General features: G+C 39.2%; 1 protein-coding gene across 1 annotated transcript; it reads left to right on the forward strand.

Moving 5' to 3' along the window:
- The first annotated feature begins 8,119 nt into the window (after positions 1–8,119).
- LOC141653180 (replication protein A 70 kDa DNA-binding subunit B-like) lies at positions 8,120–9,837 on the forward strand. The gene is made up of 5 exons (XM_074460895.1): positions 8,120–8,465; positions 8,533–8,653; positions 8,769–8,948; positions 9,027–9,124; positions 9,689–9,837. Exons 1-5 carry the CDS (start codon positions 8,323–8,325, stop codon positions 9,768–9,770), a joined length of 624 nt encoding a protein of 207 aa, XP_074316996.1. The 5' UTR covers positions 8,120–8,322; the 3' UTR covers positions 9,771–9,837.
- The last annotated feature ends 5,176 nt before the right edge of the window (positions 9,838–15,013 follow it).

Consider the following 15,013-nt stretch of genomic DNA (forward strand, 5'->3'; position numbering starts at 1 on the left):
AGACATTAACATCTAATCGGTTTGAAAAGATGTTGATAAGAGCCAACATATCCACACCATGTGGAGCAAGAAGAAAGTTGATTTGGCTTGTTGATAAGCCCAACATGGAACGGAATTTCTCCTTGTAGCACAACCAAGTCGGAGGAAGCACCAGAGCACAACCCGGCCACCCACCAATGGCTCCAACTTCTTCGATAAGAGGACAAAGCTCACCTTTTGGGAAAACGAAAACATGGTGTTTCGAATCCCAAAACCGAGAACATGCTTCAAGAAATGAAGTTTGCACCTTGACTTGACGGAGCACCAACAATTGACCAACTCCCATGCAAGCGAGTTGATACTTTTCGGGAGGCAACAAATCCCGGCACCATTGTCGCAATGCGTTCTCAAAAGCATCCATGAAATATTTTTGTGCAAGAAGAAGAGGTTTTGTAGAGATGATTTTGTGTTTCGGATGATGAAATAATGAAGCACGAACATCCCTATTTATACAAAATGATCAGCGCATTTTTCAGAAAAATAGGAGAGCCGGCTTCCATCGCCAGGCTGCTCGCGCCTCTTTGTGGCTTCTCCATGATTCCCGCTGTTGAGTTGTCTCTTTCAACATTTGTTTTCTCCTGACACCTCAAACCTCCCGCCAGGAAGATCGCGCCTCTTTGGGATGATCCGGGACATTTTGTGTTTCCTCACACTCACATTTCCTTGTTTTCGCGTTTTACGAAATCCGACACGGTTTCCATGACGCAGATTTAAACATACGGATTTTTTCTTTCTTTTTTAAGGGGGGAAGGGCTAGTCGCCCCAATCCGCGATGGATCGTTTCCACGTCAGTCGAAATTCCGAAATTTTTTCGCTTTTTCGCAAATTTCCATTAAAAATCAAAATCGAAAATTGGTAACACGACATCAATTTTCCTCAAAAATTCAAGCACTCACAAATTTGAGTCTTGACCTCAAAAATCAAAAATCAAATATACTCGCAAAAATCCTTTTCTAAAATTCTTTCCTGACAGTTTGAGTTGGAATTTTTCGAGTCAACTTCGATAATTTCGACGCAATTTAATTCACGACACGAGTTAATTGCTCAAATTTTCAAATCATTCCCTTTGAATTCCGAACGTGACGACTTGTCACGGAATTTTCAAAATTCATTTCAAAATTTCAATTTTAACTTCGAGTCATCTTGGTTAATTTTGATTTTCAAACAAATGCTTTACGTGTTTTCAATCAAAATGCTTCTACGTGTTTGCGTTTATGTATATGTACTATCTATTGCCTATTTTCTACACTAATGATGCAGGAACTGGTGCAAAGCAAAAGGAGAATCAAACAGCCGACAGCGCTCCTCCGAAACACAACACAAAAAAGCCAAAAATCACAAAATAAGTCACAATCCAAAAACACATATATACAAACCGCCTTACGCAAAATACATCGACAACCGTCTATCATACATACACTGGCCTAAACCAACGTTTATCATACAAACATTGGCCTAAAAACAAACGTCTATCATACAGACACTGGCCTAAAACAAACGTCTATCATACAGACACTGGCCTAAAACAAACGTCTATCATATGGACACTGGCCTAAAACAAACGTCTATCATACAGACACTGGCCTAAGACAACGAACTGGGGGCTATCCGCCACCTACCGAGCTAGGCACTCCCTACCCTTCCGATCAGAAAAGAAAGGGAGCAACATAGGGAACAAAGGAGTAACAACGGAAGCATATAATCTGACTAGTTTGATGGTGGTTGTGTTTGTGGTTGATGGTGGTTGTGGTTGTGGTTGTTGTTGTGGATGACGGCGAGGGAGTTTTGGAGGTAGAGACGGGGTGGTGGTTATCTGACTTTTTTTTTAGGAGATGGCGGTATGGTGGTGGTTGGTGGTAAATCTGGGGGTGGTCTTTTACATAATACTTTATTTTTTGTATTTGGTGGTGGTGGTTGTCGTGGGGTCGTGGCTGTGACGGACAAGAGGTGGGAGACAGATGTGGGAGTCGGGGTGAGTGAAGGAGGTTTTTGTGGAGGATGTGTGGTGGGCATCGGGTGGCTGTCGGTGTGGGTGGTGGCGAGGGTTGGGGTGTGGCTCAGATCTGGAGTGGTGGCGGGCGGGGTGAGGGTGGTGGGTCGGTGGTGGTAAGGATGCGAGGAGGGTTGTGGGTCGGTGGTGGTGCGGTTGGTAGGCGTGGGTAGGTGGCGGTGGAGGTGGTCGAGGGGTCGGGTAAGTGAGGAAGAGAGGGAATTTTTTTTTTTTGAATTATTTGGTTTTTGAATTTTGTTGGATTTTTGAGAGGAATTGAGTTTTTTTGGTTTTTAGAGAGATGAGGGGGAGGATAATTGTGAGATGAGAGAGAAGTGAGTAGAAAAAGAAAGGTTTTATAGTGAAACTAGGGCTTGATTAGGGATAGTAGTGAGGGAAAGTGATTAATTAGGATTGATCCCTAATTTTAGCACTAATCCCTCCCTTTTTCCTTTCAATCTCAGCCCTCCATCCTATCTTTTTAAGGGTCCTAAAGAGGACTTATGGACTTAAGGATTTTAAGTGGACTCACTTGATCCTTCTTTTATATATATATATATATATATATATATATATATATATATATATATATATATATATATATATATATATATATATATATATATATATATATATATATATATAGAGAGAGAGAGAGAGAGAGGGGGGGGGAGAGGGAGAGTAAGGATCATTAGAGTCCCCTTAGAACCTTTGAGTTCCTAAGTTTCCATCCCAGTCATCGGATCAAGAAAATTGAGGGTCAAGATTAGAAGAAAATGAGGGAATGAAGGGCTTGGATGAGAGCAAAACATGTGGCCTAAAATGGATGGTACTCCCTCCTATTCATAATAAACTTCTCATTTCATTTTGACACAAAAATTAAGAAAAGACACTACCCCACCATATAAATAAATTTGAACCACACAAATACATTACCCCACCATACAATTAAATGTGGACCACACAAACACTTGCCAAAAAAGGAAATAGGGAAGTTATTATGAATAGGCGGAAATGGAAATAGGGAGGTTTATCTTGAACAGGAGGGAGTATATAAACACCAAATCAGTCCCCCACATTCAGTTACTCCCTTCTCCTTTCTCTCTCTTTCTTCACTCTCCCTTATCTCCTTCCCTCTACCTAATCCCCTTCTCCCCCATCTGCCACTACCGCCACCGGCTCCCACCCAGTCAACCACCACCTCAACCTCCTTCCTTCTCTTTCCAACAACCACCACCCACTTCCCCCCTAAAAAACGCCAACCACCACCCCCAACCTTAGACCACCACCATCCTCCACAACCACCACCGGCAACGAAAAAACAAAAAAAAACCATTAAAACGCAGATCTACACATCGCCGGCTACACCTCCAACATACCACCACACATTCGTCTCTCCTCTTCTCCTTTCTTCTCCCTTCTCTCTCAGATCAGCCACCACCGACCTACCGCCACCACGCACCCACATCGCAGCCACCCACCAACCTGCTGTCACTACGCACCTCCTTCCTCTTCTTCCTTCTAGTTTTTTCAGATCTGAAGGTTGTTGGCCACGCCTACCTCCTCTTCTCCTTTCTCTTTTTGTTTTGTTTGTTGTTGTTGTTGTTGGTTGTTGCGGTTGGAGATGGTTGGTGGTGTAGATCTGGTGGTTGGTGGTACGACGGTCAGAAGGCGGTCGTAATGGTGGGTCGTGGTGAAGTGAGGCAGACGATGAGTGGTGGTGGTTGTTGGAGGAAGGATTGTTGGTGGTAGTAGAGTGGTTGTGTAATGTGATTGGGGGCTGACATGGTGGTTGGAGGATGTTAGGAGGTTCGATAAATGTGATTAGATACAAAGTTACACAATTAACGACTAAAGTTACACTATTAACGACTAAAGTTACACCCGTCAATCATTAAAGTTACATTAACTTTGTACTAAAATTACATAAATTAAAATTATTGGACTATATTAGAATAAACTTACACTTATAAAGGTTAAAGTTACACTTTTAATGGACTAAAGTTACGTAAAATTGGACTAAAGTTATATTAAATGGTCTTAAAATTGTATAAATTCAAATTAATGGACTATATTAGAATAAAGTTACACCCTTAAGTGACTAAAGTTACATAAAATTGGATTAAAGTTGTATAAACTTCTTTAAAAATTGCATAAATTCAAATTAACATATTCAAAAACATATTGTATAACTCCAACTGGCCATGTAACTTCAATTCTGAAAATGTGTAACTTTAACTGTTCATGTGTACCTTCTGTAACTTCAAGACAATCACGTGTAACTTCAAGTCTGTGTGGCTAAGAGAAGGACTCATTGTCTCAAAAAAGGTTAGGGACTCATTTGAACCTTCCTCAAGTGAGTCCACTTAGATTAGATGAGTCCATGAGTCCCATTCTAAACCTTTGGATAAAAAAAATGAATGGCTAAGATTAAAAGACAAAAAAAAAATGAGCTATAAAAACAAACACACCCTAATCACCCACTACCATCTATTTCATTTCCTCTCTTCATTTCTTCTCTCTATCTCTCTCTAAACGCTAAACTTTCATCACCGCCCTCTGACTCTCCTCCCGCCGGCACCGCTACCCGCCCCCTCTGCCTTTCATCCCGCCGCCTCACCACTTTCCTCTTCTGCTTCACTCGGACTCCACCCGACATAACTTCTCCTCTTCTTCCGCCATTCTGCCGCCTCTCCTTTTTTATTTTATTTTTATTTTTTTAGATCTGAGAAATGGAGTGGTTGTTGTTGGTGGTGTGGGGATTGTGAGGGTGGCGAGTCAGGCCGCCGCCTCCTTCTTTCTCTCTTTTTTTTCTTTTTTTTTTTTCAGATTTGCTAGTTGTTGGTTAATGGTGTCTTGGTGTGTGGTGGTTAATGGGGTCGTGGTGGAGTTCTTGTCTTTTTTTTTCCGATTTCTCTTCATTTGCGGCGGTCGTGGTGGCTGGGAGTTAGATCGGTGGTGGCAGAATCGGTGGTGGCAGAAGGGGTCTTCTCGGTTTTTAGTTTTACTTTCAGACTTGGTGAGTGTGGACCGTGGTGGTGGTGGCCGTGGTTGTGGGTTATGGGCGGTGGTTTTTTTTTCAGTTTTAGTTTTTTTTTCCTTTTCTGATTTGTCTTCATTTGCGGTGGTGGCCGATTACGGAGTTGTTGGATCTCGGTGGTTGGCGGTGGATGGACTAAAGCCCCACAAATTGACTTTATTAAACTTACCTCTTCAATTATTAAGATTACATAAAATATATAACTCACTCGTATACCATTAACATTTCACTCGTATACCATCTATCTATATAATAATATAAAAAGGCTTCTTGAGCCCCTATTTACACGACACATCAGCCCATACATACAATGCCACCTGTCCACATCCATCCTACGCAACAGCCTAACTCCTTCACCTTATCTATTCTATAGATTAAAAAACACAAAAAAAAAAAAAAAAAAAAAAGAAACCCTTCATCTTCAACCTATCTGTATACCTCCACTCGAAAACGGAAACCCCAAATCAATAACTCAAAAGTATTGTTTAATAACTCAATCTGATTGCCCATATTCACCATTATTGTTGCCCCATCTATATCTGCTACACCACCAATTGCCCTCTTTGTATGCCTCGACAACAAAGAAACGGCAAAACCCGAATTAATCTATGCCAATTAATTGCGCCATTATTACACATTATTACACCTCCATTATAACTAATACTTTATTGTTGATGGCGCAACTTAAGTGGAATACTACACCGATTTCGACCCGCCTGATTGCTTCGAGAAACGCACCTGGGACAACTGCTCAAACTGATAACAAATACGACACCCGACGGAGCTGGCGGCTGTACGGTAGGAGCACAAAGTTTGGCTTACTATTGCATTGTTTGGTATGACAACTACCTTATTCTTCCATCATTCCGTGTTCCGTGTATGTCAATTGGTACTCCGTATGCCATCATACATGAAACGGCTTATAAAAACTCAAATTTTAAACAACCTGTATGTTTGCTCTTTGTTGATATGCATATTCAACTAATCATTCATTTGTTTACGATACTGAATAGTTAGATATTGACCTTCTCATTGCGACTACTATAGTATATTTTCACCATGATTGCCAAGAGTCAGAAACAAAATTCTTTTTCGGCACCCGTAATATATGAGGTATTATTTTTGGCTGTGATTAAGCTAATCAATCATGACTATGTTCTACATTTGTGAAATCCTTAATTAGACTTTAATTTAGTGGGCTGTAAATGTGCAGTTTTCTAGCTGCTTTTCTCGCATGAATTTTGAGTGCGCTTTGGTTAATTTATGCAGACTTTAAGGTCACCTATTTGACTCGAGTTGAGATATTGTGAAAAAAATCGGTCATGGCAGGGGAAATTGAGAGCTCTTTGTGGCTTCCGCATTGTGTTAGAAATACGTTTCTGGTGAATGCTGATGTTTATTAGGTCAAATACTTGATTATGTTGACATATTGTGTAAAATTGTTGTCATTGTAGTTCATAGGAGGTATTGTGTAAAAAAAAAAAAAACAATGCTCTGATCTTGTATTGGATTAGTTAAGTTTGTCCCCAAACATATTACTGCATATTTATTTCCTGTAACCGTAGTTGATTATTTAAAATAATTCTTCTTAATCTTTTATTGTGCAAACGGAGAACATTATTAGCGGCGTAGAACATTATTAGTTACACTGCTTATGCTGAGCATGTTATCATCAAATGGACCAAAGGCGCCACAAACAAGGCCGCCTTACAGTAACCTACCGAACACTAACTTTGAAATCTCTTTACTTAACCAATGCATTGCAGTCGGCGCCTTTTATGACATGGAAAACCTGGGAGAAGCAATTCACGCGTTCCAGAATAACGCGGCAAACAGGTTTTGGGCCAAAATAAATAGATTCGTCAGGAAGCGAATATTGGCAGAAAAGCGGAAGAAAAGAAAAACCTTCAAAAGCAAAGCTCAACCACAACCGAGCATCCTCACCCAACCTACCCACCAATCATTCTGTGGGATTACTTCAGAAATTGCCAAACCCCACCCATCTCAAACCACACATAACAGAAACCTTAGAAGATCTATTATTGCGCAGAGGAGAAATGCTGCCATGCACCAAAGGCAACCCCAGCCCAGACTCCCCACCCAAGTGCCAACTGAATCGTTGTCTCCCTCTCCTTTTCAACAACCCAGCCAAGTCGCTTGCAGTGACCAAGAAATAAGGGGTCCAAAAAGGGGACTCTATAGTGACGGCGGAGAGTGCAGCAGCCAAAGAAGAAGACTCAAACCGACAATAGTCCCAACACCCCAACAAAACATACCCATCTTCACTAATTGATGTTTCATTAACAAATTTTCTTGGGTAATATTTCGAGCAGTTTCCATCAACCATACACGGTGAGTCTAAGTTCGCAGCGCCACATGGGCCATGTACCATGAACTGCATGACTGATTCATATCCAACTGGGTCTGCTTCTTTATCAGGTATCTCAGCGTGTATTATCTTGTCTATATCTGTTGGGTCAAGGTGCTCCGATCCATACATTTTGCAGATGTTGTTGGTGTGCTAACAACCGTTGAGAACAAGAAAGAAGTCATGACAAAGGGTGGAAAAACACTTCTCCGCCATGTATACATCCAGGACGCCGGGTAAGATTAGTTACACCACAAACAACCCTTTCCAAATGACCTAGATTAACACCTAACAAAAAACTAATCAACTTCGCAAGAAGGAACCAGTGAGAGTTACGCTTTGGGGCAATGCAGCAGACCAAATAAATGAAACAACTGTGGCAACAACCAACGGGGAAGTGATGACAGCTGTGATAACATCTATGAAAGTCGTATACTACGAAGGTAACAAAGCTTTATACCATTCCCTAAACAGAAAATAAATACAAATAACAAAGTGCAAAATATTAGGTGTTCACCAGTTACAATCAACTTATGGGACAAAAATATACATCAACCTCGACATTCCGGAAGCAACAAACCTGGCACAAAGGCGAGTTAATCAAAACACCAATGTTTAAAGTCCCATAAATTCTTCAATAAAAGGAAAAAAAATCCATACTAACATCTCATTATACAGCCTAGACGAACAGACACCGGTAAAGTTCATCCACATCAACAACGAAACAGTTACCGAGGAACCTCCGAACAAAAGTCTTGCGGAGCTACAACAGATGGAACTACCAGACGAGGTAAATGAGACACAGTCCCCAACAATAATGTATATTACGAATAATGAAACATTCAAAATTTGATTCATAGCTTAAAACATGTCCAACAGAAACAGATGTTTGTTTGCAAAGGGACTATAATAGAAATACGCACTGATGTTGAGTGGAGGTACATGTCTTGCACAACATGTAAGAGTGGCCTACAAGAGGACAAAACATGCTTCCAATGCAACAAGTTGGTCCAATATCCTACACAAAGGTAAACAAACAAAACCTTCTATGTGACAGAAAAAAAAAACAAGAAATAAACACTTCAAAACAAACAGGTACAGGATTATGACAACCATATCAGATGGAGAAACCTCCGCTAAGCTGGTCCTATTCGACAAAGAAGCAGAGAAGGTGATTGGGAAACCAATAACCAAGCTGCTAGATATATATGAGCAGGTACAACTCACCAACCACCAATATACATATATATATGTTCCATTAAATATCGTTAACAGAAACTCCACTACATATTATTAACCAAATACTAAATAGCTACAAATATTACTTGCAGGAGAATGGGAAGGAAAGGGTCTTCGACATATTACAACAATGTATAGGGAAACAACACACATTCAAAGTCAAGGTGGGAATGAGCAAATTTGGTTTAGAACGAGAACTCAAAGGACAAAAAACAATAACGTCAGAGGAAGACGAAGAGAGCAAAACCATGATGAATAAAGGCAAAGAAAAGGTACAACAGAAAAACACGCACAATGCCAGAAATATAGAATTTAAAAGACGGAATATTTACATGTGACAAAAAACGCAGGCAACCCTAGAGCAGGAGGGACCCCCACGGACACCTACGAAAGCAGGATTTTCATCCCAAACTCCGGACAAGAAGGAAAAGCGAAAAAATACGGAAAAGTATGTAAAGCTTATTGACTGAATAATAAGGAGTCGTTTGGTTCATGTAGGAATTTAATTCATGTAGTAAGTTACAATTCACATGAATTGAGTTCCTATATGTAATTCATGGGAAATAACCTAAACTTGTTTGGTTGCCATTAAGTAATTCACATTTCCCATGAAAGTTCCTATATGTTGTTTGGTTGGAGCACCTTAATTCCCATGATTTTTCACAATAAATACTGTTTTATCCTTCATAACATTAATTACTCTAAAATATAAAAAATAAATAAATGGTTTGAACAAGGGTAGAATAGTAATTCTCAAATATAAAGCATGTAGGCATTGAGAATGACCAAGGGGGGGCTAGGTAAGCCAATTCCTACATCATGTGGGAATTAAGTTCATGTAGGAAGTTCCAATTCCTCCATTTTAGTTAAAAAAAGGCAACCAAACAAGTGCCTAAAATCCCAATTCATGGGATTATCAAGTTCCCATGTTTTTAAGAGGCAACCAAACAACTCCTAAGTTCACAAACACATTCGGAAATAAAGATGTAACAAAAAAAACTGAAAATTGCAGGCCTAGAAGAGGTGAAAAAGACATCAAGATGGAGGGAAGTATCGCCAACAAGCGCACAAAAGCACAGGAGACATCACCATAAAACGCAATGAGGACGCAAAAAAAAAAAAACACACCAAAAACCACCAACTACAACAAAAGGGACAAATCAAAACGGAACTTTTAATACATTTTAGCACTATTAACAAAATATTTTTGTAGACGTGACCTCTGATAAGAATTATTGACAAAATTGTTGTTCACGTGATTCTACTCCCTTATAATATTACTGAATTGTTCTTCATGTTTGAATACAATACTCCGAAATTTTATTTAGTTTCTTCTTATTAATGTCTTGGTTCACTTCTATGCTAGACAAACTTGACGGCATGACACAACTTACTCAAAAACAACCCGCTACAACAAAAAAAAAGAAAAAATACACTACTGAATGCAACCCCACAATTACAAATACCAACAACCGGAGACAACCCGTGAGTTTCACGGGCACCCGAACTAGTTAATGTTACAATCGCAAATTAGAGAAATCACAAATTTTTACATTATTACATATATACAAATTTTTATAATGAAAATGGCATAAGAAAAATTAAAGTTTCAGTTGTTACCGTTAAAATTTCACTTGTTTAACATTAAAGTTTTATTCGTAAATCAGTGAAATTAAATAAATATTAGTCACAATTACTTTATTATACAATTCAAATTAGAAATGGCCTGAAATAATTAAAGTTACACTTTTTAAATACTAAAGTTTGACTCGTAAAACATTAAATTTTTATTGAAATTAAATACATTTTAGTCACAATTACATTATTACTTAATATCAATTTTTTTTATAAGAAATGTCCTAACAAAAATTAAAGTTTCACTTTTAATCGTTAAAGTTAACATTATTACTTAATATCAAATTTTTTTATAAGAAATGTCCTAACAAAAATTAAAGTTTCACTTTTAATCGTTAAAGTTACACGTGCATAACTATAAAGTTACAGTCAAAAATCTGTTAAATTGAATAAACATTAGTCACAGTTATATTATTTCATAAATTCAAAATTTAAAATTAAAAAGGTTATAAAAAAATTAAAGTTACACTTTTAATCATTAAAGTTTCACTCGTAAAACATTAAAGTTATATTCACAAATTCATAAATTTTTTATTTTTATTTAGAAAATGACTATAAAAAATTAAAGTTACAAACGTAAAGAATAAAAGTTACATTTACTGATTAAAATTTTACTTATAAAATATTAAAGTTTCATTTCAAAAATTGCTTTGAAAAGTTCTAGAGAGATAAAGTTCTCCCCTGCTCCATGGAGGCCACTACTACTGGTCTCTCGCCAGAGACCACACCCATTCAACTCAATCCCCCAGATCCTTCATCAAACACAAAAAACTCAAAACGAAAGACTATGCATCTAAGCGAATTCATTAGCGAGCCGCCACAAATGTCGGATCCAGGGAACTCTCTGCCTATTATCAACAACCCTTCACCCCATTTCCAAGCCAATCATAGAGGGTCAATCCTCTCATACAAGGAGACAGTTCAAGGGTTCGATTCGAGCACAAATCCTTTGAATGATATTTCTCTGGAAGATATCGATCTCGAATCTGATGATGATACTGAGACGGAACCGGATGAGGATGACAATGTCTGTCGCGCATCACACTCACTAAGGAAGAAAAAGCACATTTACGAAAGCCATGGAGACGTTCCTTAATAATAAAAATGTTCGATAAGAACATAGGCTATCTCTGGCTCATGAGAAAGTTGCAAGCGAAATGGTCAATCAAAGGGAAGCTAACCCTTACTGATTTGACCAGTTCATACTATATAGCCCGTTTTACATCGAGAGAATATTATGAACATGTTATCACCCAAGGGCCATGGATGATAGACGACCATTACCTGACAATACGGAAATGGCGACCAAATTTTGTGCCATCAGAGGACAAAATTAAGTTCCTAACGGCTTGGGTGCGCATTCATAACCTTCATGTCGAATACTTTAATGAAGCATTTCTCAGAAAGGTGGGTTCGAGAATTAGAGAAGTCATTCGAATAGACAAGAATATTGCCTTAGCTGAAAGGGGACAGTTTACGAGAATGAGTGTTGAGGTCGATATATCAAAACCTTTATTATCCAAATTCAGGTTAAACGACAAAATTTATTGTATTCAATATGAGGAATTAAAGATGATATGTTTCAACTGTGGCAAATTAGGCCACAATGTGGAATCATGTCACACGAATGAGATGAGCAATGCAGCAGATAATATTCAACAGAAGGAGTCACAGCAAGCAATGGTTAGTGATCAAGTCCCTAACAATTCTTTTGAAGCGGGTCTCAGGCCCAAGGAGAAAGACGATTTTGGAACTTGGATGATGGTTACCAAACCCTTAAGAAGGAAGGCAGCCAACAACCAGGGTAAGACGGCTCCAGGATCAGGCCCAAGCACGAGCAAAACGGTGTTCAATTACGCCAATAATCAAGCGCAACAGGGGTCCCGTTTTGATATTATAAATAATTCCGATAGTATTCAGGGATTGCAATTTTCTAATGTGGTCACTGAAGATATACAATTCAACTCCAAAAAGATTACGGAAAATAATTCGGTAATCAATCAAAGAATTCTTTCCTTCAATAAACAAGCTAGCAAGATGCTTTCTCAATCCCGTCTCATAATTAGAGCCTCAAAATCTTCCTCAATTTCCAAAATCCATCCAAAAATAATTTAACCAAAAATAATTTCAATATTGTTGAAAATAATAATCCTAATATTCTTCAAAATATCACAAACTTAACAAAATCCAACCCACAAGTTATCCCTACTCATACCCAAACTACCTCCTCTATTAAGTCGATTCAAAAAAATACCTCCCCTGCTCCAGCAACACTCGAACATCATGGACCCTCACATTCCTTACTTGGACCTCAAATTACCACAAATCAGTCATCTACCCCAACACCCACAGTTCGAAATGATACCCCCGACACAAACTATCACAAGATCGATGTGGAAGAAGACTCTCGCACCTTATATGGGGGTGATGGTACGGGAGAGTCCAGTGATGGACATCAACTTCAGCTTAATCCAGGAGGATCCATCGACACTCCAAATGGAGATGTCGATACCATGGAACATTAATCAAATTCTGTCGATCGTATCTAACACATCTACTTTATGCCCCGTTCCATATGTCGGATAGAATACCCGCATTAACACCCAACTTGTCCCCCATCACCTGTATGGTGTGGAATATAAAAGGGACCGGTAATAAGAATAAGATCAATGCTCTCAAAGAGGTTGTCAGAACTTACAAACCCGCGATTCTCGCCCTAGTGGAAACTCATATGAATGGCGAACACGCTCAGAAAGTTCAGAAAATCATAGGATATAGCGGTCACTCTAGAGTGGAGGCATTTGGCTATATTGGAGATCAGAATTCGTGACGATTACTCCCGTCAAAGAGCATCCTCAGTAGATAACGATCGAAGTATCACGTAACGGAGAGACTCCTTGGTTCTTTTCAGCTGTCTACGCCAGCCCAAATCCGAGTAATCGAACTGAATTATAGGCTGAGTTGGAACGTTTCGCACATACAAACAATCACCCTTGGCTATTAGCTGGGGACTATAACGAGACACAGTCTTTAGCTGAGCGCCATGGGGGTGATTCTAACATGGCTCGGAGATGTGACCTATTTAATAATTGGATAGAAAACTGTCAACTAATCGAGGTCGAGTTTTCAGGGCCTGCACACACGTGGGCTCGAGGGAAATCGGAGGAAACGCGTCAAAGTGCGGAGCTGGACAGAGCCTTATGCAATAGTGAATGGAGTGTGATGTTTAGCGATGCCTGTGTTCGACATCTCCCCGCGTTTCAATCGGACCACTGTCCCTTGCTTATTTCACCTAATGGGCTCGCTCTTCTCAATTCGGTTCAACGCCCATTTTGTTTCTAAGCGGCCTGGATGACGCATGAAAATTTCTCTGACTTTATTGCTTCAAGTTGGACGAATAATAATAATTTGGTTACCCAATTAAATGATTTATCAAATAAGTTGCAGCAGTGGAATGAAGATGTTTTTGGCAACATATTTCGCAAAAAACGCGAACTGATAGCCCGAATTGGAGGTTGTCATAGAGAATTAGCGATCCGTCGACAGTCTCATCTTATAAAATTAGAAGCGACCTTAAGGAAGGAGCTTGACGATATCCTTGAACGCGAGGAACTCCTTTGGTATCAAAAATCGAGGGTGGAATTCATTAGGGATGGAGACTGAAATACTTCGTACTTCCAGGTCAGTACCTTAATCCGTAGATGGCGAAACCGTATAAATTCTCTAAAGAATGACGAAGGGGTATGGGTCGATAACTGGTCTAATGCCAAGCATCTAGTAGTTGATTATTATCAGAAGTTATATACAGATGATACAACTAATACAGAAGCGGCAGATATCCCTTACGACCTATTTCAAGAATTTAGTCAGGAACATTTGGAATGGCTCAATAAATATTACTCACCGGAAGAGATCGATAATGTCGTTTTTAATATGGGCTCTCTCAAAGCACCTGGACCCGATGGCTTTCAAGCTCTCTTTTATCAAAAACAATGGTCCATAGTTCAGCACGATGTATACGAAATGGTCTTGAAGGCTTTGGAAGGCAAGGGTTTCCCGGAAGGTTTAAATGATACCCATATCGTATTAATCCCAAAGGTTAGCGGCCCCGAACATATCTCACAATTTCGCCCCATAAGTCTATGTAATGTAGCATACAAAATCATTAGCAAAACTATCGCTAATCGCATTAAAAAGGTTCTTCATTCCATGGCTTATTTCCGAAAATCAAAGTGGTTTCGTACCGGGTCGACAAATAACGGACAATATAGTGATCTTTCAAGAAGCAATACATACAATGCGAAAGAAGAAAGGTTACATACAATGCGAAAGAAGAAAGGTAAAACCGGGTATATGGCAATCAAAATCGAATTGGAAAAGGCATATGATCGTCTCAAATTGAGTTTTATTGAAGACACAATGAAGGATATGCAATTTCCGGGCTTAATGATAGACATTGTGATGGAATGTGTAACGACTCCGTCTATGCAAATTCTATGGAATGGGGAGCCAACTGAGAAATTCAAGCCTATAAGAGGAGTCCGTCAAGGTGACCCTCTATCTTCTTATTTATTTGTCATGTGCCTTGAGAAGTTACAGCAGGCTATCGACGTTAGAGTGTGAGGCAATGATTGGATACCATTACCAATATGCAAGAATGGGCCTAGAATTTCTAATCTTTTCTTCGCAGACGATATGGTAC

The sequence above is a fragment of the Silene latifolia genome, chromosome 1, assembly GCF_048544455.1.
Source record: "Silene latifolia isolate original U9 population chromosome 1, ASM4854445v1, whole genome shotgun sequence".
NCBI lineage: Eukaryota > Viridiplantae > Streptophyta > Magnoliopsida > Caryophyllales > Caryophyllaceae > Silene > Silene latifolia.